Source organism: Elephantulus edwardii, unplaced genomic scaffold (genome assembly GCF_000299155.1).
Source record: "Elephantulus edwardii isolate Elephantulus edwardi_28Jun2011 unplaced genomic scaffold, EleEdw1.0 scaffold00449, whole genome shotgun sequence".
Taxonomy (NCBI): Eukaryota; Metazoa; Chordata; class Mammalia; order Macroscelidea; family Macroscelididae; genus Elephantulus; species Elephantulus edwardii.
Genome location: NW_006400199.1, coordinates 23,399 through 48,217, shown reverse-complemented (window position 1 = coordinate 48,217; position 24,819 = coordinate 23,399). Strand labels below are relative to the sequence as shown.

At 33.1% G+C, this 24,819-nt stretch overlaps 1 protein-coding gene across 2 annotated transcripts in view; it reads left to right on the top strand.

The window, feature by feature from the left end:
- SLTM (SAFB-like, transcription modulator) overlaps positions 1 to 24,819 on the top strand; it is a 44,938-nt gene that overhangs the window by 10,832 nt on the left and 9,287 nt on the right. The window contains exons 3-16 of one of the 2 annotated variants that reach the window (XM_006902770.1): positions 2,234 to 2,298; positions 5,272 to 5,469; positions 6,645 to 6,692; positions 12,009 to 12,036; positions 13,381 to 13,849; positions 14,457 to 14,506; positions 16,405 to 16,523; positions 18,834 to 18,983; positions 19,296 to 19,399; positions 19,497 to 19,663; positions 20,285 to 20,370; positions 20,554 to 20,717; positions 23,021 to 23,201; positions 24,204 to 24,328. In XM_006902770.1, coding sequence (XP_006902832.1) covers positions 2,234 to 2,298; positions 5,272 to 5,469; positions 6,645 to 6,692; positions 12,009 to 12,036; positions 13,381 to 13,849; positions 14,457 to 14,506; positions 16,405 to 16,523; positions 18,834 to 18,983; positions 19,296 to 19,399; positions 19,497 to 19,663; positions 20,285 to 20,370; positions 20,554 to 20,717; positions 23,021 to 23,201; positions 24,204 to 24,328 — 1,954 coding nt within the window. The remainder of the gene's footprint in view (positions 1 to 2,233; positions 2,299 to 5,271; positions 5,470 to 6,644; positions 6,693 to 12,008; positions 12,037 to 13,380; positions 13,850 to 14,456; positions 14,507 to 16,404; positions 16,524 to 18,833; positions 18,984 to 19,295; positions 19,400 to 19,496; positions 19,664 to 20,284; positions 20,371 to 20,553; positions 20,718 to 23,020; positions 23,202 to 24,203; positions 24,329 to 24,819) is intronic. The other variant, XM_006902771.1, reaches the window with a different exon arrangement.

Genomic DNA, 24,819 nt, shown 5'->3' with positions numbered 1-24,819 from the left:
GCGCCCATTGTTGCATCCATTGTGCCCTCCATTAATGGTCTCTGTCTTTTTCACTGACCTTTCTCTGCCAAAGCTTAACGTCCTCCTCCAGGGTCTAGTCTGTTCTAACAGCATGCCTACAGTAGGTTTCATTGCTGAAGGATAATTTTATTTTCCTGGAGTAAAGTAAAAGCAAAGTTGCTTGGGTATGAGGATAGTATATATGTAGTTTGTCTATATATTTGAGGGCTGTAATTTTAAAGATAATATCTCTTTATATTAAAAATAAATTTTATATTGGTTTGCTTACAAAATAGGTTACAATAAGATGTAGTGAAAAGAATTTAGGACTGAAATCTTAGCTTTTATTTCTGACATTACGGTTTACTAGCTTTGAACCCTATAACAATGGCTTAATCTCTCTTTGTCAACTTTTTGTTGTGATACCTTGTTTATGCATGCTTAGAAAAAACCCAACCCCTTTCTCACCCCTCCAGAAAAAAAGATAATTTGCAAATATAAAGCAGCTTATAGTTAAGAAGTAAGTAGTATTTGGAAATGTCCCAAAGAAGATCTCCCCTAGTAAGTTTTTGGTAGTATGTTTAGAGAGGAGGACCTATATTTTTTAAAAAATAAACTTCTCTATGTGGTTCAAATCCACAAGGTGCTCTGCCGGAGAAGGAGGGACAGTTTCCTCCTGTACCAGTCAGATCCGATTTGATCACACACACACACACGAAAATACACACACACACACAATAATAAAAAAATAAACTTCCCCTGAAATGTAGCAAAACACTTTGAAGTTTTAGTATTGAACTTTTTCTAAATGAATTTTGTCCCATCCAACAGAGGTTTGTTTCCCAGACAAGGAATATATTATTGTCTTTAATATAGTAATAAACTTTATGATGAACAAGCCCTCTTTAGTCCTGCCCTTGTAAGTTCTGATTTTAGACAGTAGGGTAAAATTATAAAATTTTTTTCATTAATGATAAAATGTATATGGTAAAACATTTTTATTTCAACTCTTTTTACATGTACAGTTCAACAGCATAATATTGAACATTATGTTGTATAGTTATCACATAGACTTTTTTTGGATGTGCCAAATTTTCATATACAACTTGAATTTGGTAATAGAACATAATGATAGCAATTATAATCTCAACTTTTAGTATTTTTCCAGATACCTGGAAGGACTGGTATCTTGTTTCCATTTTTATCACTCATTAACAAATTGGATTAAATAAAGTGGGTTTGAATTGGGAGTAGCTAAAGATAGGGCTGGTGAACAGACTAGAAAAGAGATGACTGTCATATAAAAACTATAAACTCAGTTTATGAGGTAAAAGTAGTAAGCTTTGTCAGTGCCGTTTTGAGCAAAAGAAAAGTTGATAAGGTGGCTTTAGGAATTTTAAAAAAATTGATAAAGTTTTGGAATCTGTTATTTATCGACATTTTTAGTATTGATTATTAAGTAGGCTTTTGGGGAGTAATATGAAATGGTAAAAAACTTTTAGTTCTACTTATGAAATTAAGATATTGAAGATGAGGGTAGTGCAGGGTACTCTCTAAGTCTGTCTGGCAGTCCAAAATTGTTTTTCATCTAAAGTCACTACTTCTGGTCCTTTAATTTAAACTTGGTCATATTTAGCACTTTGTAGGCTTTTGAGAGGAATAGTAAATCAACATGTAAGTAGTCACGGTGCTTAAGGAGTTTCTTCTTTACATGGAAAGGGAGAATGTATTTTAAAACCATTTGTGTCAAGGTAATAATTATAATAACAATAATAAAGTGATAGATTATAAAGTGTAGATTTAAAGGAAAATTTTATTTTGGGGAAAGCTAGTTGTAAAAACTTAGAAAAGGCTTTCTGAAGGATATGGATCTTGAACTTAGCTATCAACTATCCAGGTATAGATACAGAAAGATAGTATGTATCTTTGAAAAGTGCTGCTACTTCATGGAGAGTAGAAGATGGAGAATTCCAGTGGTGAGAAGAAAAATGTGCCAAATATGTCAAATCAGTTAAGATGATGTGTTATTGCATAGGATTTATTATTTGCCCAACTTAGGTATTTTAGTAAAGCAGTATGACATTGCTAATAAAGCTTTTGTTTGTGGGAGAGCTTAGACCTGGTAGTTTTTAAACAGCATTAGGTTTGTCAGATAAATTGGGAGTAGAAAGCATGTTTTCTTATCTTAAAGTTCTAAAATATTGGTTATTAGCCCATTTTCCTTCTTTCACAGGTAAAAAGCAAGAAACAGATGAGTTGAGTGGAGATGTTTCTGTAGAAGATGATGCCTTTGTCAAGGTAAAGTATAAATGGACTCAGGTGAAGGCTTATTTTGGACCTAGGAATTTGCAAGATAAATTTCATACATTTTTCTTGAACTGTAGACACTAAAGTATATAGATAAAATGTCATTGACTTTAATAATTGAGAAGTATTATAATGTTAATAAAACATAATACTAAAATTAATCATCATTAGGCATTGTTATAGAAATCTTTGCCATAGGGTACAGGGAAATAGCTAGAGGAAGTTTAATATGTTGGTTCATCAGTAAATATTTAATTTTGTCCATTGCTTTTATAACTTTAGCATATCATATACAGAACCTAAATTAATATGGTCCTCAAAATGGAGAGACAAAATTAAAGAATTTAATCTCTGGTAGAGATCAAATTAAAGAATTGTTTTGTCTTTAAAAATAAATAAGCAGTCTTAAACTGAACACCTAGAAAAACACAGTATCTAATTTTAATTGAGATCATGGCAATTTTATATGGTAGCCATCTAGAAACAAGTTATTTTTTTATTGTAGCTGGAATTTTTGTTTAAGTCTTATTTTCATGAAAATTAACTCACTCTTTTAAATGATCCTTAAGTCCTAAGTGTTGAGGCATTTATAGAAATTATTTAATGATCATGGTTTTAGTTAAATTGTATATATTCATACCAATACATATGCCCTTCTGTATACTGATCCATAGTATAATGTTTCTGTGAGCTTCACCATGAAATCAGCTCATGCCTATTCAGGCATTTCTCCCACTTCCTACATCTGTACATACACACACCCTCCAGAATGTCTTACTACATACTTCACACTTTTTTTGCTGTGTACTTCCAGGACTGACTGAGAGAAGGGAGTATTTGATTGAAGAGTTAACTCTGAAATGTGATCATTTTAGGGACTATTTACTGATAGTCCGTGAAGGTTGATGATTTTATGCCTATAATCTGCCTTTGTTTAAGCCTTTTTAAACTCTGATAGTCTTTCTATTTTGTTCCTCTGTTCTTATTTTCTTTAGTTATCTTCTGCAGTCATAATGTCTAGTTAAAGGAGGAACAAAACTCTTGTAGAAAAGTCTCTTTCTTTCTCTCTCTTTGTCTTTTCTTTCTCAAATATCTCAGAATACATGAGATATTTGATAAAACCAGAATGATCTATTTTCACTGTCTCCCAAGGTTAGTGACTTTGGAATTTATAAAGTAATGTTGGGGTGCTCTGGTGGCCTAGGGCAAGAAGCTGCACTGCAATCCCAGAGGTGTGCAGTTCAAAACCACAGGATGCTCTGCTGGAGAAGGAGGGACAGTCTCCTCCTGAACCAGTCAGATCCGATTTGACGGTACACAGACACAAAGTAATAATAAAAAATTAAAAAAAAAAAACCTAACAAAAAAAGTAATGTTGGGTAAAGATAATTTGATACCTATGTAGCTGAATAGTAGGGGAATTATTTCCATGGATAAATGAATGGTTAAAATTAACACTTTGTCCTTAATGTCAGCTCTTTATTAATTCTTAATTTACATCTCTTCCACTATTTTACAGTTACCTGTTCCATTTTTAACCTATAACATTTCCCCATTCTTACTGTGAAGTTGTTGCTTAAACCAACCTTACTCTTCAAACATTGCGCACTTCAAAATAATCAACATTCTTTTGTCTTTGCCCATGTCCCAAAGTAGAAATTTGTTTCTTCAGTGCAATTCAGCTATGAATCATAGCTTGTTGTTTCCTCCTTTTACTTCAGAGACCTTTTAAAATCTAGATTTACTGTAAGATTGTTGTTGTTGTTGGTATGTGTCATTGAGTCGTTGCGACTCATAGCGACCCGATGTACAAGAGCCCTAAACGCCGTTCTATCCTGTGCCAACCTCGCTGTCTCAAACTCATTTATTCCCACCACTCCACTCACAGAATCGATCCATCTCATCAAGGGTCTTCCTCTCCTATGCCGCCCCTCCACTCTCCCAAACATGATGTCCCTCTCCAAGGACCAGTCCCTCCTTGCATCATGCCCAAAGTATGTCATACGAAGCTTCAGAATCCTTGACTCCACGGAGCATTCTGGCTTCACCCTCCCCAGGACAAACCTGTTTATTCTCCTAGCAGTCCATGGTCTATTCAACACTCTTCTCCAGCACCACAACTCAAAGGCATCAATTCTCTTTCTTTCATCCCTATTGACTGTCCAACTCTCCGATGTATAGCACGTAATTGCAAAGGCCAAAGCCTGGATGAGGCGCACCTTAGTCTCCAGCCTGACGTCGTTGCACTTCAGTACTCTTGAGAGGTCCCTCACAGCTGACTTTCCCAATGCAATTCATCCCTGATTTCCTGTAAGATTAGGAAAGAATTTTCACAGCTTTCAGTCCTTGCTCTGCAGTTGAAGAAAAAACTAAGCAGATTGTGACTGTTAAATAACATGTAATGTAAACTTGAGGCAGACAGACTTTTCTTCCTTTCTAAATCCAATCCCAACTGATGTTTCTCTGCTTAATTGGTATTGTGTCACAGTACAGGGCTAGATTTCAGGTTAAATATTTGAATTTGGATTTAGCATATTTCCAAAGAACAGACATCTATGTGGCAGTTTAGAATTTGTTACTATTGGTTAGAAATAACATTTGCTATAATGGGCCAAGACTCCTACTAAAGTCTGTGAAGTTAAACTATAGCACATGGAGAAATCAAGTTATTTCTCAGAATCCAGATCTTCATAGCTCTTAGAATATGGGTTGAATATTAGATAATTGAAGTTTGAGAGTATCTAATTAGCAGTTCAGTTTTGTATATTTCATCTTAGGAAGTTTGAAAATGGTTGAATGACCTTTGTATTTCACACAGTTAATATGTAAGAACTTTAGTTAAGTGGATAATAAAAAAATATAATAAGCTTTAAAACACGTAGATAAGTAAAATACCAGAAACATTTGGTGGATAGTCTACACAACTTTGCCTCTAGTTGTACCAAATTTTCTTGCCATTAAAAGGACTGTGAATTGGAGAATCAAGAGGCACATGAACAAGATGAAAATGACGAATTAAAGGACTCTGAAGAGTTTGGAGAAAATGAAGAAGACAATGTGCTATCCAAGGAATTACTTTCTGAAGAAGAGAACAAGATTGCTCATGAATTAATAGAGACAGAAGCAATAGAAGATATAGACAAAGAGGACGTCGAAAGTCAGGTGTTTAGCCAGTTTTTTAAAACATGATCCAGATAAATTAAGTTTTTAAATAATAAGTATTTTGCCTAGTTATTTGGAAGTCTTGGAATATAACAGTTATTTACGAAATCACCCAGAATCCTACCACCTATGGTGACCTTTCTAATTATCTTCCATTTTGTACATTTTTTACATGGTATAATTATAGTGGAAGTTGATATTTATATTTTCATGTAAGTTACCATAATAAATTCATAATTTCTGGTGTATTACACCATGATTTATTAGACTGTTTACTGTGCTTAATAGCCACTTCTTTAAATTTTGAACATTTAATTTTTTCCCTACCCAATTATAAATTAATGGATTACTTTTACTCTGAGTTTGTCAACGTTACCTGGTGGTAGGTTCTTCTGCCTCTTTCCTCTGCGATCCCTTTTTGATACTTTAGTAGTTATACATGGTTAATTTGAATTTATTTCACTATACATGGTTAATTTGCATTTATTTCATTATTGTCAAGGGTGGGAAAGTTATTAATGTTTAATTTTAAAGTATATAATTATTATAATATAACCAGGTCTCTGCCAACTGCAGGTGAAAATTTTGGTTGGTAATTCTTCAAAGGCTAACAGGAAATTAAAAGTGCTACATAGTATTTAAATTAAGTATTATACACAATCTAGAGAGGATTTAAAGTATATGAGAGGATGTTTGACATTTATATGCAAATACTATCCCATATTAATTGAAATTACTTGAACATCCTCAGATTTTTGTTTCTGCAAAGGGATCCTGGAACTAATACCCTTGGATACTATGGACTGACTATATTCTTTTTAATGAAAATAGACCATTTGTGTCCCTTTGGAGGACTGTAGTCCATCTTAAGAATGTTGGTGGAATAAGGAATCACTGTCAGTTATGTTAGATTTTATACTAAAACACTTTCCTTCTATCAAGCCTAATTAGTCTAACTAATGAGAGACACAAGAATGGTATTTTTTTTTATTCTCTAGCATTAGGACTAACTTATGTTGGCATGAAATATATAGTCTAAATTATTCAGAATTGATTTAGTATACATAGACAAGGTATAAAATATGAAGTAAATCATAATCATGTATGAGCATAAAAGCATTTCCTATTACTCAGATACTTTGTAAAGCAAAGCTATTGTACACCCTTTTACTTAGGAAATTGGAGCTCAAGAAGGTGAAGATGATACCTTCCTAACAGCACATGTAAGTTCACATTTATTACTATGAATTTGATTTGGGGGAAGGGTGGGAGAAAGGCTTTGAAAAGAAATTTAATATTTTTACTTCATAGTTTTTGAATTGCCTTAAATTTAATATTGAAATATTGATATATATGTAGGTCATTGGTTGAAAAGTAAACTTTCCTTTTTTGTAAAATATAACTCTTGATTACCAATCTTTTACATTCTATGTTAAAAAAAATAAAATTAATAACTAAAGATATTGATATCCTTGAGGTAGTAGAGGTATTATGAAATTTTTTTCTCTCATATATTACATATATATTTAATTTTTTTTTAACATGTATGCTTTTAAAGGAAAATTTACTACTAGCAACAGCAAAATATTTGTAGCTTAATTTCTGTAGTTTGGCTTTTGTTTTTTCTTTTTCCTTATTTGTGACCAAGAACTTGTCATTTGTGCTTTAATAAATGGTATAGTTTAAAATAGAAATAGAGGTTCACTTTGTTCACTGGATTTAGGGAAAAAAAATAAAAATAGACCCCCCATCTGTTACTCCCTCTATAGTATTTCCTATGAGAGTGCATAGAGAGTCTCCTGCTTGAGGACTGTTTGGCTGATTGCCGCCAGCCATGCTGCTTTTCCTCTTCTTTCTTGTCTTTGAAATTCTTTGAGTCTATATATTGGTTCTTTGTGTTTTTTGCAATGGGCAGAAAATGCATTTCTGTGAGAAATGTTTCTGATCACTTAGAATACATGAGAGGAAATGTTAGGACTGCCTGCCAGGTTTTATAGACTTGTCCTTCATGCTCTTCTGAGTACCTTCATTTCCGAATGATAAAGACAAATGAGGAAGATTAATTCTTAAAATCAGAGAAATCACTGGTTAACTGATTTGGATACAGATGTAGTGAAACCCCTTATGTTATTTATAGCAGGTAAAACTCCCATCAGGGGCTATAATTTGAGAATTGGGTAAATATTTTTATTTACATAATCACTTCATATATAACAAGATATTTTTGGCAGTTTAAAGTAAAATATCTTAAAAAATTTGGGTGTCTTTTTGCAAAAGTAAGCATATTATGTGCTAAAGATGACTTCGCTCCCCTTCTCTCCCAATAGTGACAGAAACAGTTACTCTCATCAAGGGACAAGATTTTAATCATGATTTATTGAAAAACAGGGAAGTTACCTGTTTAGTTTTCTTTAGGTAAAAGGACTTTTCCCTTTTTCTAAAAAATGTGTCTGGAAACATAAAAGCATCTAAGATCCATTATGCTCTAATGCTTATAATTAATGCTTAATGTGAATATATTGATGTACTTGTCCCTCAGCTTTTATCAACTCATTATTACTCTTCATTTCAAAAATACCACCACTCACTTTCTCCTTGCTCTGTTACTTTGAAATGAAACACAAACATGTTTCACTTAAAAAAAATTAGTATATGTCAAAGGGAATTTTTTTACATTATCATTCCTAATATAAGGAGTCCACAATATTTTTTATGACTGTCAGATAAACTGTTAATATTCAAATGTTCAATATGCAGAGAATTTTTTTTTCTCTTGTCAAGGCTTTTATTTCACTTGAATCCAAAATCAACATCCATAGAAATAGTAGTCAAGAAATCAAATAATACATTGCACTGGGTAAATCTGCTTCCAGTGACCTCTTTTTTTTTCTTCTGTATTTTTTTAAAATTAATGTTAATGAAAGTTTACAGCGACTTAGGGTTTCCAGTCATTCATTATTATCGCACTTTTCTCCCTACCCATCCCCTCCCTGCCAAGTCACTCTTCTCCTTAAAAAGGAAAAACTCTTTCATTGTTATGCAGTCCTTTCCCCCAAGTCCACTCCACTATGCAGCCTTCACTCTGGACTTCTGTAATGACAAGAAAACCCATTCATATGTCCCTTTTAAACAGATCTCATCATCTGTTTCAATGCAATATAATCATTCCTCCCCTCCTTTTCTGTCTTCCCTCAACCCCAGTGTCAGCCCCATTTTACAACAGTGGGCCTATGCAATATTTATCCTTTTGTGACTGAGATATTTCACTCAGCATAATGTCCTCCCGGGTCATCCATTTTGCATGCTATTTCATTAGTTCCTTGTTTTTCAATGCTTATGCGGAGAATTTTTATAGTTTTTGTTTGAATAAATATTCAAATAAAATCTGTCATTGTAATTACAAGAAACTTCTGTTGGGTCATTTTTGAGCTATAGATTTTCCTTCCCTCTCTCCCCACACACCTCCCAGTTTTATTTGTTGAGGAAACTTGAGGGGTTTTTTTTTTGTTTTTTCAGCTTTTAAACAAAAAACACTTTATTAACAAGAAAAAGGGAGGGGGGTTAAGAAAGCACAATATACAAAACTTGAGTTCGTTAACCTACATAGCATGGATTGGTAAATTGTTTCTAAAAGGCTAGATAGTAAATGTTCTAGCTTTGTGAGCCATATAGTCCTGCATCAGCCAGTCGCAACTCAGTTCTGTCATTGTAATGTGAAAATGATTATAGATATTGATAAATGTTCTATAAGTAATACAAGTAGCCATTGTCTGATTGAATCATTTATTTTTCAACTTAAAGCCATTTAAAATTCATTTTTGGAATTAGGAAGTTTTTCCCCCCAGTGGTTTTTCATGCAGTCATTCATAAGCTTTTTGGTTTTTAATATTAGTTGTTATTAATTAATATAATTAATTAATTACATGGTCTAATCAACCCCTTGCTTTATTATCCTTCTCCTAGCTTATTTTTTAATTTTAGCTCTTGTCTCTCTCCCTTCCCATCTTTGTTAACCCTCTAAACTTGAGCTAATAAATCTGTGTGTAAACATTCCTTGCCTTTTTATAATAGAAATCTTATAATTGTTCTTTTGTGATTAACTGTATGTCTCAGCATAATTTGTTCTGGATTAATCCAAGTTGTACAGTATTTTACAAATTTTAATAATTGTGTAAATTTAATTTTCCATTCCTTGAATGTACCTTCGTTTATTTAGCCATTTGTTCATTAATGAACAGTTGATTTGTTTCCATCTAGTATTAGGATTGTTAGGTCAAATTATATTTCTGTTTCCAGCTTTCTAATGAGTTTGAGTGTATCAGAAATCATGAGGGAACAAAAGAAATCATGAGGGTAGTGCAGATAGGGCAAAATTCCGACCTATTGTTCACAGGATCACTGAGTTGAAGTCAACTTCGTGGGTACCAGTAGGAACACGGTAGCACCAAACTGCTTTCTGTAATGGTTGCACTATTTTATATTCTCTCTAGTACCTTATGAGAGTTCTACTCCACACCCTGGCCAACATTTGTTATTTTCTTGTTGTATTTTTTGCTTCTGTGCTTTGATGGCGATGATAGATCCACCAGCAGCTCAACTTGAGAAAGATGGACAGTTTCTTCTTGTGTGATTTACAGCCTCTGAAAACCCTCTGGAGAGTTATTTATCAGTGAATTCTGACTCCATGGAAATGAGAGCAAGAAAGAGAGGATTGATAATATTGATTTGCTTATCTCTGCTCCCTCACTTGAGTGAGAATAACTAAGATCTTTAGCATTTCTTGATGTGTTCTTTGGCCATCTGAATGTGATCTTTGGTTGTTTTTGGTTGTTTGGGTTTTTTTTTTAATTGTTGATCTATATTATAATGACTTTATATGCACTGTTGTAAACCCATCTCTATACTAGAGGCCTGGTTAATATTGGGAGAGATCTCTGTAAGTGGGAACATGTGTCAGGGGCTCCTTTTTTGCTGGGCACACTTGGCCTGCCCATAGGTTTCGTTTCTACAATGAGTCTAGAGTAGACATTCTTGTAAAATGGACTAGTGATTGTCCTTTTATACCAAGGATTATAGTTTCTGAATTTGCCTCAGTTTTTTTAATGTCCTTAATAGTTTTAGGCTCCGTCTAACATACTTTGGACATGTTGTGAGGAGAGACCGGTCCTTAGAGAGGGACATCATGCTTGGGAGGGTGGAGGGATGGCGCAGGAGAGGAAGGCTCTCTATGAGGTGGGTTGATTCGGTGACTGGGATAATTGGAATGGGAGTGTCAGAGACAGTGCAATTGGCACAGGACAGAGCGGAGTTTAGGGCTGTTGTACATAGGGTCGCTATGAGTTGCAAGCGACTCGACAGCACATAACAACAACAACAATAGTTTTAGGTTTTACTCCAAAGTCCTTGATCCATCTTGAGTTTGCTTTCGAATATGATGTGAGTCATGGGTCTTGTTTCAGTGTTTTGCAAATAGATTTGCAGAAACAGTTTGCCAGCACCATTTTTTAAAAGTAGGTATATATTCACCCAAAATAGATTTCATTTCTTTGTCAAAGATCTGTTGTCCATAGGTTGATTGATTCATTTTTAGATTCTCAGTGGAATGCATGCTTTTGTAGGAGTCTAAAAAGTCTGCCATTTAAAGTATTTCTGATTAATGGCCTCCACTCCCAAATCAGACACCACAGTCTAACTCTGCAGGAGATTCTGAAGTAGACTCAGTTTTGAAGGAATTGGCCTAAGACTCCGTCTTCTTCCACTCAGCATTCATTTATAAAGCAAAACTTAAAATATTAAAAATTTCTGTTACTAGGATTACGGTACTTATTACCTGACCTATTGTTGTTGGTATTATATATGGGGAAGCATTAACTCTGTTTTGGCATATGAATTTATTTATTGAATTTCAGAGTGCTTGCTTAGTAGAATAAAGCTTTTTACCTTTGAGATGGTCTTGATTTCGAGCTGGCATAGGTTTAGTTTTAGATTAAAAGTTAGAGATTATAAATTTTTTTAATTTTATGGGTTAATTGCTTTTAAGATGGCACACTATAAAGTGTGTATATAACAACATTGAATTAATTTTTCACAGAAAAACAGCTTAATACCTTGAAACTGACCATAATTAAAGTTATGCTTTTCACTTTTGAGATGTATAAAAAGTTAGTTTTGTTTTGTTTATCAAAAAGCATTCAAACCCTTAACAGTGCATATGTATAGGCTGGTACTATTTTCAGTAATATATTCTTACGAGTGCCTTTAAATTAAGTTATATTAAAGAATCAGGTCTGTCTTTTTATTTGTAGGTATTTTTTATGACTAAGACTTTGATTACATAAACTAATTTTGAATAATTAAATACAATTATTAGTTTAATTATTATTCGTTTCCTTCTCTAAAATAATACATACCACTAATGTGGCACATTTCTCTAAATAAGCCCTAGTATTGGTATTATTTAAATTACAACAGTCTGTACAATTGTTAAAGTCCAGTTTTATCTGAATTCATTTTACATTTGATTATTCTTTGAATTTCAGGATGGTGAGGAAGAAGAAATTGAGAAAGGTATGTTTGATGCTAAGTGGAGCTGAAAGTTACTGACTAGAAAACCAGTTAACCATGTCAAAATAAATCATTCCTCATGTGAAATCTTATTTTTGAAATAGGTTTACTTCCTAATTTATTAATTTAGTGACTTGTCTTTTTAATTCTCTTATTAGTTTATTTTTTAAAAATCACTTAAAATATATTCTATCTTTGTAGTACATATCAGTTACTGTAGTGGACAATGCCTTTTTAAAAATTTCTTGACGCAGTTCAGTATTTTCTTTTTAAAATAATTTCTCGCATACGGTAAGTTGATTAGACTGGCATTGCAGTAACTCATACGTGCTAAATTGGAGTCCTAGTGTGTGACAGACAGATAATGAATTTTACAACCATACCTAAAAGTGGTGAAAACAGACCTTTTGTTTGCTGCTAAGAGAAACGTCCATGCAGAATCTTCTGCAGGTTTTCATAATTAGAAAAGTTATCTCATCCAGTACAATTACAGGTACAACAGGAACAATATCTGTGAAACATGTGGTCAGGTTGAAGTTATGGAACAGTGCTTGGACAGAAGTCAAAGGATCCTAATTCCTTTGGACTAGAAAGGACATGGAACAGGGTTTTAAGCAAGGCAGAATAAAAAAGCCTAGAAGCAATGATGAAGTAATGCTACTGACTGAAAAATCACACATGAAGCTTTTCTGCTTTGGGGGCTTGTACGACATCTTTGAAAATGCCAACCGTGGGACTGACTGGACCGGGTGAAGACTGGAAACAACCAATTTCTGCAATGTTAAGGGGCAGGTTATCTTTGGAGTCTTATGTTGCTGTTTTACATGTGATTCTGGACTACCCATGAATTGGATAAGAAGAGTTAAAGGATGGGGCCCTGAAATACTTTGAAGACTGACTGATAGCCTCACACTGTGTGACCTTTTAAGAAGTTACCATGGCATGTCTGAACGTCTCAGGGTTAAATCCCAAGATGTTTTGAACATTGAATAACGAATCTGCACATTTGTCACTATCCCACGGAGGAAAACATCTTCCATTAACTTATAACCAGAAATGAAGATCTGGTATCCTCAGGATGGAATCTTTTTCTCTCACTATTATTGATTGGTATTTATGTGTAGAGAGAGCATTTTCCCCATGAAGAATTAAGTGATCCTGGGTAAAGGATTGTTTATATTAGTTAATACCCTTGTGTTCTTTTTTTCCCCCCCTTCTCCTTCTCTCCTAACCTTCCATCAGTGCTAATAACTGGCTTTATATTTTCTAGGTCCTATTTTAGCTTATAAATATGAAATTGTTTAAACTTCTTGTTTTGCCATATTTATTCCTGTTAAATCCTCTTAGATATAGCAGGTTCTGGTGATGGTACACAAGAAGTATCTAAACCTCTTCCTTCAGAAGGGAACCTAGCTGAGGCTGATCACACAGCTCATGAAGAGATGGAAACTAATGCGACTGTGAAAGAAGCTGAGGATGACAACATCTCGGTCACAATCCAGGCTGAAGACGCCATTACTCTGGATTTTGATGGTGATGACCTCCTAGAAACAGGTAAAAATGTGAAAATTACAGATTCTGAAGCAAGTAAGCCAAAAGATGAGCAGGACGCCATTGCACAGAGCCCCGAGAAGGAAAACAAGGATTATGAGATGAATGCGAACCATAAAGATGGTAAGAAGGAAGACTCCCTGAAGGGTGATCCTGTCGAGAAGGAAGCCAGAGAAAGTTCTAAGAAAGCAGAATCTGGAGACAAAGAAAAGGATACTTTGAAGAAAGGGCCCTCGTCTACTGGGGCCTCTGGTCAAGCAAAGAGGTTTGTTTTTCTATGTCAGTTCTTTACGATACTGAATTCCAGCATTCAATAAGATCACTCTACATTAAGGGGGTGGCTTCAAGACCATGTACAGTAATTAGTATCTTATGATCCTGCCTGTAATATTTTTGACCTTCATAAGTTACTTAAAAAAAAAAATTCAAGATCTTCATAATATGCATTGTGTCCTACTGATGTACATTGTCGAATTGTCAGCATATATTTGGGGTCTTTTTGTTGGTGTTGGTTTTTTGTTTTTGTTTTTTCAAGTTGACAATTTTTGTTTTATTTTTAAAAATCCTTGTGATGATGGTTAATGAGCAACTATCAGTTCTAAGAACACAAAATGAAGTCAAGTCCCAGTCCTGAAATCTGGAGAAGATGGCCATATATCCACTGAATAGAATTATCAGAGAATCTAGATCTTCAGGCATCTTGGGGAAAATCAGTGCAAGAATCCTAAGGGAGTCATTTGTTCAAATAACCTAAATTAGGCCTTTGGAATTGTTAATTTGTCTAAATAGTACTAGTTTGAAATAGTGAATGTCAAGCTTTTGGATTATTGTTCTTTTGTTTTCAATTTTCTTTTGATGATTTGCTTCTTTAGCTCTTCAAAGGAATCTAAAGACAACAAGACATCATCCAAAGAGGACAAAGGTAATGTTTGGGGTGTTTTATTTTTTTTATTTTAATGGTAACATTTTCATAGTTTCATTAGAAAGTTATGATTTCTTGTTGTTTCCTTTGCCACACAGACCTTAAAGATTTTATTCATATGTTAAAACTAGGTTAAACTGGAATCAAGTGGATTATAGTAAACTAATATGTTAAAACCTTCAGTTGTATTTTAAGCATTTTATTAAATAAGCGACATTTTCATTTTGAAAGAATTTTTAAAATCTTTGCATTTCCTTTTTGCAACAACTCTACTACCAAAATATTTTTTACTGTTCTGTTCTGGTCAGAACTGTGCTATAAATGGTATATCTCTGTATTTGTATATTCTAGTATTTACCTCAGCCAGTAGTGTTTGTTTAGTTTTACCTTTTCATTTCATATATTAGTACAATTTTATAAGAAACTCAGTATACAGTACTTTAATCCTTCACAATTTATTTCTTAATGTGATATATTTTATTTAAAGATGCTGTATTAGGTAATGTTTTTCTAGATAAGCCTTTGTTTATCTCATGGTCTCAAATATCACTGAACTTCTAAAGGATTATTATATATATCTTATGGTTTAGAAACTTTTGTAGGAATATATTTAGTACTTGAAACTTTTAGTAATTTAGTAGTTTATAAGTAATTGCAGTACCCACTTCTTTTATACATTTTGTTATTATTGGTTGATAAGATCCAATTTGGCTATTTATTGGTTGATAAGATCCATCAATATTAAATAATTATTAAATATTAAAATAATGTTAAATAACTAAAACATTAAGTATTTTTAAATTCAGAAATTTACATATTAAATGTCATCATTTTCCTATTCTTTAAAAACTTGTTAGAAAAGTTACTAGTAATATAAAAATATATGAACACTTGAAGTTAATTTTTCAAAAAATGAAACAGATCTTTTGATAAATGCATTTGTTAAGACAAGAAAAAGATCAAACTTAGTTAATATTTGAAGTTTTTTAGTCAAATATATCTTGTCTGAAATTTACACTTGTCATTTTCAACTGTGACAACTTTGGCATATACTTTTTTTTTATGCATTCAACCCTTTTCTACATACAGTAATTAAACATTTTAACTTTTCATTCTTTATAAGTGGGTGATAATTGTTTTCCAGATAATAAATGAATGGTCAAATGAATACCTATTCCCCTTTGAAGAAAATACTGAAGGGTGACTGATTAGGCCTGTTTCTTAAGAAATGGCTTCTATATGTATCAAGCCATAATTTGTATGTGGAAGTAGTACAGAATTATTTATATGGTGATTTGTCTATTTTAAAGAATTTTCAGATCTCTGATTTTATTCATATAATTGTTTTGTTTAAAAAGATTACCATATATTGAATCCAGAATTATCTAACTGCATTTAATTCCCATTTTTTCCCCATACCCTTTTTCTAATAGATAATGAAGATGATCTGCTTGGTTAGTTTTGTTATTAACCACTTACCATGATTGAAAACAATTTATCCCTTACTCTACCCTCATCTTTTTCTATCAAGTTTCTCAGGGTTTAAAGCCTATAGCAGATATAGACATTTAAAGCAAGACTGTTCATTTCTAAACTACTGCATCTAGGTTGGTTATTTTCACTGCAGTGGCAGAATATAATGTTTTAACTCTACCAATAATAATTTAAGTCATGTAATTTTTTACTCTAGTTGAATTAAAACTCATGTAATTGAAAGTGTAAGAATACTCAGATTGTATCCATATTCATTTGCATTGCCTATTATGTTGTATTTTGATACAGTAAGATGTTATATTTTAAGTGAAAGGATTTAATACTTCTGAAAGATTGTATCCTTTGTAATTTTGCCAAAAAAAATTCCAATTGAGATTCAACATCTGATGTTAAATCTGTTCTAGGAAGCACAAGTAGTACTAGCGGTAGCAGTGGAAGCTCAACTAAAAATATCTGGGTTAGTGGACTGTCTTCTAATACCAAAGCTGCAGATTTGAAGAACCTCTTTGGCAAATATGGAAAGGTACCTTCTTTTCATTTTTTTATTCATCTTTCTTGTATCTGTGTTTGAAATATTGATACGTGTTTTTCGACTGCCAAAGTTAAATAATAATGTTTCTAGAAAATGGAACTTAAAATGGTATGATAAATATCTTTAATTTCTTAGATTTTTGGGATTGTTAATAGGCATAATTTCAGATCTGTGGTGGTGGGCTCATTCTAAACTTTTTAAGGATCTTTGCAATTGAAGGCTAATTATCTCGAGCTCATGTTAGACAAGGACTAAGTTTCATTCATTGCATTTGTTTTAATTTTTCCAACACCTAGTTTGGGATCTAAGCACATTTCTGAGGCTGATTTGATCAGCCTGGAGAACTCAGATACACTTTTGTTGCTATGAAAGAAAACTGGGAGATTTTTATTGTGATCACTCATCAGGAAATTTTCTATGATATTTGAACAGTGAACTGAAAAAAGCAGCAGCAGTCAAAAAAATAACTTGAATTGCAATTGATCTGTACTTCACATACTCACTGCTTACTACTTCCATTTTAGTTATTAATATAAGTCATATTTAACTTTTTCTTAAGAACCTTACCTCTTACCTGTTGTATTTTTTTGTGCAAATGATGGGCTTTCAAATATTCTATTAATAGTCATTGTTGAAGATTTTTAGCAATATGAATTGACATGAATATGAGTGAGTAACATGGGCTTAGGGCAAGTGCAGATCTGTCATTCATAGAGTCACTATGAATCATTGGCACCTAGCATCAATAGTTGGTCATATGTTAATCTTAACTGTTAAATTGGGAAAATTTTTTTGTTTTTAATTTAGAGGTGCCTGAGCTTTAAAGGGATTCCTTATAGGTATCAGATGCAGAACAAGAAGTTTTAGACCTTAGATAATCTGTATGATATTTTGTTCAGTTTTTAATAATGTGTTGTTAAACCCATTGCTGTTGAAGTGATTCTGACTCATAGTAATCCTCCATTGGTTTCTGAGGCTGTATGTTTTTATGGGAATTAATGACCCATCTTTCACAAGGAGGTAGATTTGATCCACTGACCTTTTAGATAACAGTGCAACATATAACACATTGTTCTACTTCAATTGAAGCTCATTGTAATCAAGTCAGAATTGATTTATTACATGTTAACCTTCAGTGAGATTTAGAAGCTATAAATCACTGTCTTTATTCCTCAGAGCAGCTGGTGGATTCACATTGTCTGCCTTTGTGCTGGCACTGCAACTCCTTACCTTCTAGGCTACTGCCAGGACTACTATAATGTATAATTGCTGTTGTGTTCCATCAGGTTAGAACCGATTTGTAGCTGACCCTCTAGTGGGTTTTCCGAGAAAGTAAATTGCATGGGAGGAAATTGTCCATTTTTCTCCCATGGAGCAGCTGGTAAATTTGAACCATGTGTCTTTGGGATGACAGCGCTGCTCTTTATCGCTTAAGTCATGATGTAAAAACCATATTTTAATGTTGGTGTTTATTAAGGCTAAAACTACATAAGGATATTTTTACTGGCTAATAAGACCTTAACTTTAACAGTTACATTAATATGGAACAAGTAAGTCTTTCCCAGGGTTCAGATGAAAGCTTTTTGTTTCCAGTGATCCACGCCATGAAACCTCTTCAGATTACCTGTTTATCTCTTCCAGTCATTTTTTTATATGTTCTTTGTTAAGCAGTGAATGTTTTCTTATTACCTTTGTTTTAAACCTTATCTGTCCCTTAACTACACATCTAGTGTGATTAACATTGGTCATTTTTATATTGCTATAAATTTTCAGAGCACACAGATTGAACATACATTTAGGCTTTAGGATGTATTTATAGCTGCCTTCTAGATCTGGCTGATTCTTTCACATAACATGCCTCATCATAGCAAAGTGTTAATTACTCATTTATAAACAATTTAGAAACTTGTCCTTATTTTTCTTGTAAAAGATTTGGGGAGGGCCTTTGGTAGAGAAACTTTGGTCCCAGTCCAATTTAGGATAGCATTCCATTGCTTTCACTAATTACACCATTAGTTCACTGATGTGGCTAATTGGGTTTTGACCATGTAAAAGAATAAATAGCTGGTTAAATTGTTTCTCAAACACTTGAAATTGTTCTCCTGAGTATTTATTAAGTACTTAGGAGGAAAAAAATGTTGGTCACAAGAATATGAAACAAAATAACAGATAATTCTGAATTTGTCTTTTAATTTTTATATTCTGACTATATAATTTGAGTAGGCTTAGTGTTAAAGTTTAATTTCTTTAGAAGTATGTATAAAGGTAAAATGATAAAACTTTAAAATCTGATTTTTTTAGGTTCTGAGTGCAAAAGTAGTTACAAATGCTCGAAGTCCTGGGGCAAAGTGCTACGGCATAGTAACTATGTCTTCAAGTACAGAGGTATCCAGATGCATTGCACACCTTCATCGCACTGAATTACATGGGCAGATGATTTCTGTTGAAAAAGTAAGCTTGCTTAGCTGTTTTTACACTTGATCTTAGCCAAAAAGCCAGGAAGCAATTGGTTTTAAGAGTCATTTAAGGGCTGTAATCCTGAGTTTGAAAAGGTTAATACAGTGGGCAGTAAAATTGGGAATAAGTTTTAATATCCTTACTTCATACACTTATTTAATATTTTTCCAAATATATACCTATTTTGCTGATTTTATTACTTAATTCTGTTTAATGACTTTACAAATTTTATGCCAACTTTATTTTTATAACCATCAAAAAGTAAAACTTACTGAAATCCTTATTTTTCTGATTTATATCTTTTAGGTTAAAGGTGATCCTTCTAAAAAAGAATCGAAGAAAGAAAATGATGAAAAGAGTAGTTCAAGGAGTTCTGGGGACAAAACAAATGCAAGTGACAGAAGTAGCAAGTAAGAATTTATTTTGATAAATAAGTAGTAAAAGTGTTTTAAGTACATTAATGAAAAGGTTTTCATTGTGGTGTTTTCTGTGGGCTGGTATGATTAGGACACAAGCCTCTGCCAAAAAGGACGATAAAAGATCATCTGAGAAATCTGAAAAGAAAGAAAACAAGGATAATAAGAAAATAGAAGGTAAAGATGAGAAGAATGATAATGGATCAAGTGGCCAAAGTTCAGAATCGGTTAAAAAAAATGAAGAAAAGAAGCGAATAAGTATGCTATGTATCTTCCTTAACAGTTTCTTTCGAATGTGTTTTATTATGTACATTTTATAGTGAAATAGACAGGCTGAGCTCATAATCCAGACTTAATTGGTTTTATTGTTAGATGTCATTATGGTAGAATAAGAAGTCCACAAAGACAGATACCTTTTTCCAGCAAAGCCTTTTTATTTTACTACCAAATGTTCCTTTATTTCCTATAGACTTTTTTTTCTTTAAAAAAATTATTTTTATTATTTTTGAATGTGTGTGTGTGTGTGTGTGTACTATCAAATCGGTTCTGACTGGTATAGGAGGAGATTGTCTCTCCTTCTCCAGCAGAGCATCTGGTGGATTCAAACCGAGCACCTCTGGGATTGCAGTGCAATTTCTTGCCACCAGGGCTCACCTATTTCCTCTAGCTTTATAATTAAACGTTTTTGATATAACTAAAGGAATGTTCCAAGATTCAGTTATTTTAAAACTCTTTGTGTATAAATGTTTATGGAATAAGATTTTTGTTGTGTGTAATCATTTGCAAATATGTGACTAGTTTAAAATTCAACATTTTTACTTTTTTTCCCTTTAATGATACATTTTTGAAACATTTGTTTATCTAAAATATTTCTTTTAGGTTCAAAAAGTCCAGGACATATGGTCATACTAGACCAAACTAAAGGAGATCATTCTAGATCATCAAGAAGAGGGAGACATGAGAAAGTAAGTCTCTTGAAAAGAATATTTATATATTTCACCTGTTTCAAAAGAAGGTAGTCAGGATCTTTGAAACTATTTTTTTATACTTTCATGCTAGAAAATGGAAATGTTACCAGACCATTAAACTATGAAAAATAAAGCTGAGTGTGTTGAGGTGAAGAAACTAAAAATTTTCCTTTTCTGTAGATTCATGGAAGAAGCAAGGAAAAGGAGAGAGCTTGTCTAGATAAGAAAAGAGACAAAGATTACAGAAGGAAAGAAATCTTACCTTTTGAAAAGATGAAGGAACAGAGATTAAGAGAACATTTAGTTCGTTTTGAAAGATTACGGCGAGCAATGGAACTTCGAAGGTAGGGGAAAATCCATTTTATATCTCTGTTTAATATAGTTATGTATGTCTGACTAGCATTTCAAAGTTTATGAAACACTTTTCTGTTTCTTCGCCTCAATTGTGCTATAAAGATAGTAATATCTATAATACAACTTTAAAGAATAGAGGGCCAGAGAGGCTAAAGGACAATTTCATTGCCACATGGCAAATGAGTGGCAGAGTCAGGAATTAGACCCAAGGCTTCTGACTCTAAGTCCAGTGCTCTTTCCTGTACTCCGGCGCTGCTGCAGTAAGAACATCCCTTTTAAAAGAAAAACTGGTTTTGTCATTACCTGGCAAGTTAGTTAAAACTGTTCAAATTTTAAGTTGAAATTTTACTATTTTAGCCAAAATTCATTTTTCTTTGGATGAGAGTCCAAAGTTTTGATTGAAAAATATTCATCTTGTGGACCTTATTTTGTTCAGGCTCTATCCCAAACAAGCTGTCTATTTAAGTCAAACATAAACCATTTGTATTTTCATTACAAATTTGTGCAACAGTTTATGAGTACGAATTTATGTTCATAAATTTGTGGGTGCTTTTTAAAAGATCTTCATGACTGTTTTTGATAATATAAAAATTATATTACTTGTCTGAAGGTCTTTTCTCATGGAATTTTATGGTACTGACATGAGTGCTAGGGACTAATGGAAATAGCTTCAACTACAAATACCACACTCTTTATTAAAAGGAGATAATCTATGCATCACTCAAAATTCTTTTTTCTCCCCTTTCTTTAGATGATTCTTAATAAGTTCCCTATTGGTTATCTGACTGATAGCAATTTGAGAGAAAAGTAGAAATAGGGAGTTCTGGAAGAGCGAATCTCATGCCAGTACTCTTATATATATAGTGTTTTAATAGTCCTTTTACTTCTGGAAGGAAGTAGACATTGATAACTAAAATAACCTATCTCTACAAGTTTGTGTGTTGTTTTTTTGTTTTTTTTTTAAATCCAAACACAAAAAAACAGTGCTTGAATTATATAAAGGAGAAATTAATTTATAATTATTTCAGATAGGAATGTTCAGACTTGACTCTAGAGAATTCAGCGATGTACTCAGATGTTTACACCTGTATTTAGACTCCCTAAGAATATGACAGATACAAATATGGAATGATACTGTTGTGTTATATTGGTAAGTCAAATTCCAGAAATAGTCTCTCCATATGACATTTCTGAACTGATGAAGGCCTTTTGGTTATAAAATTCTCAAAAAAATAATTTTCCCCCTCTGTTAATGTGGAGTTAATTTCTTAGAAAATATGAGGTCTATTAAAACCATTCCACAAATAAATGCACCTAGCCTTTATATAAAATGAGATTATATTCTAGACACAGACATAAATTTTTATTAATGCTTAAGTTTTTAAAATAACATTAATGACTAACTAGAGTATTTTTAATAGAGAAATACTTTACTAAAAAACGTGTATGACGTGAGCTGTTTTTTGTTATGCAGAATTAGCCCAGTATCCTGTGTGTTATAAAATATTTCAAATTCTTGATCCTCATTTACTAAATGCTGGTAAACATTCAAAGGCAACCACTTGGTTGCTAAAGTTAAGAAATGCTGATAACATGTTGTTGTTGTTGTTGTTGTTATGTGCCGTCGAGTACAACAGATAACATGTAGAAAATAAAAATACACTGATTCCCTTAAAGAGAAGATTTAGAAATATCAAGCCTCAAACAATTTGAATCAAGCCTCCAACAACTTGAATTTAGCTAACAATATCTCTTCACTGAGAAAAACTTTTTTTCAGAGTTACTCAAGGGACTATTTATTACAGACTAAAGAATATTCAAAAGAGCACTGAAGGATGCCAATTTCTTATATATAATATTTGCTGTAATTGATATTTCTAGGTCATTAAAAATATTTTGTTTAAGAAGATAGAGACTATAATAAATATTGGAAATGTTTCTCTTGAAAACAGTTATCTTTAAATTCATATATGTAAATTCAAAGTCTATTCCTGTAAAAAACTGTCAAATAGTTAATGGAATATATTGTAGTGTTTTATTTAAACAGGAATTGTCTAAGAGGAAGTCAGGCATTGTACTAATATTTAGCTTATCACTTGATAGTCTTATAAATGAAAATAAATGGCAGTACTAAAGTTTATTTAGTTTTAAGTTCTCTCTCCAACTATTTAAAAACTAAATTGAATCAGTGTTTGAAATTGCCAACCTCAAGGAAAAAATAAAAATTAAAAAGTATTCTCTTTCACACACTGCTAGCATAATTTAAGTATTTCTAAATACTGATTTTTGTTAGACGAAGAGAGATTGCAGAGAGAGAGCGCCGAGAGCGAGAACGCATTAGAATAATTCGTGAACGAGAAGAACGTGATCGCTTACAGAGGGAGAGAGAGCGTCTAGAAATTGAAAGGCAAAAACTAGAGAGAGAGAGAATGGAACGCGAACGCTTGGAAAGAGAACGCATTCGTATTGAACAGGTGCAGTCAGAAAATCTTTTCATCTTAAATAACTGACCTTTTCAAACCCTGTGATATTTGCCCTAAAGTTTGCTTTACTTGTTGTAAAGCCCGTATCAAATGAATTTATCTCATTAATGAGCGTCCTTGAAAGATAACAGTGAATTAGGTGCTGGTAAACAATGCATTTATTTGTGACTTTGTTTTAGCTTATTGGTAATGATTCCAGCTCTGCAATACCATGGCAGCCTAATAGTCTGAGCATAGGACTGTGAATCGAGAGTAGTTATAATCCAGGCTCTTGTCACTTCCCAGTTTTGGGGGATGGAGAAAGCCCAACCAGAAAACCATTTCCTCCGTTATCCATATTCATTTTCATTGAGTCTATTCTGACTCCTGATGATCCTGTAGGATAGATAAGAACTGCCCCATAGGATTTCCAAGGCCACAATCGTTATAGATGTATATGTCCCCCATAGAGCAGGTAGTGGATGTGAATTGCTGACTTCAGTTAGCCAAGCACCTCTAATCCACTAGAACTCCTTTACAAAATGTTGGAAGGAAATTTTCTTTGTACAGTTGAATCCAAGATTTTAGGGTACAAAAATAAGAGGAAACTCTGGTGACCTAGTGATAAGAAGCTGCTCTGCTGGAGAATGGTTGGCAATCTTGTGTGTAAATTACTACCTGAAAACCTTCTGGAGAGACAGCTGTAAGTCAGTTCTGACTTGACAGCACATAACAACAACAGTAACAATCTTCAAACTTATTAAAGCTTTTATTTCAATTCTTTTTACATGCCTTTGATTTAGTAAAATGATTAAATATAACCTTCTGAAATACTTCCCAACTTTGTCCACATAGTCCCTTTTTTAAATGTTGCTGAGCAATACCCATAGCCTCTGTTACTGAAGCCAAGTTTGTGTTTGTGTTGACTGGTGTTTGCCTGTTAGCATTTTTTAACGATGAGACCTAATGTTTTCATTTTGTATTGGTTGGTTCTTCCTTCTGTGTTGTCTGAAGGAACGTCGTAAGGAGGCAGAACGTATTGCCCGAGAACGAGAGGAACTCCGAAGACAGCAGCAGCAGCTTCGTTATGAACAACAAAAAAGGAATTCTTTGAAACGTCCACGTGACATAGATCATAGGTAGATGCTTACTTGCTTATCTTATTGCTTGCGCTTGCATTCTTATTCCATTCAAGTTAAGACTACTTACTTGAGAGTTAAAAAAGTACAGGCCCCTGTTACTGGAATGAAAGGCACAATTAACACGGAGTAGGACACTGACAGTACTGGAGTGAATTCACGGAATTGTTTCTCCCTTTCCTGAAGTTACATGTTTTTCATTATGACTGGAAATTATTTCAATAGTTCTCAATACCAGGCAGGCCTATTTTGAAAGAAGTGTAGATAGTACAAAAATGGAAGTAATATACTTGGAAAGACCAAAATAGCTTCTGTTATCTCTTTGCTTTGAACTTAATAGATTGAAACATTTTAATTTTCTTAAAGGTGACAGAAGAACTATTGTTACCTTTGAGTTGTTAGAGTAGAACACTGTACATCCCGTGAACTGCCAAAAAAACCCCAATACATCTTGAAAAGTGCAACCAGAGTGCTTCTTTGAGCAGCTTCAT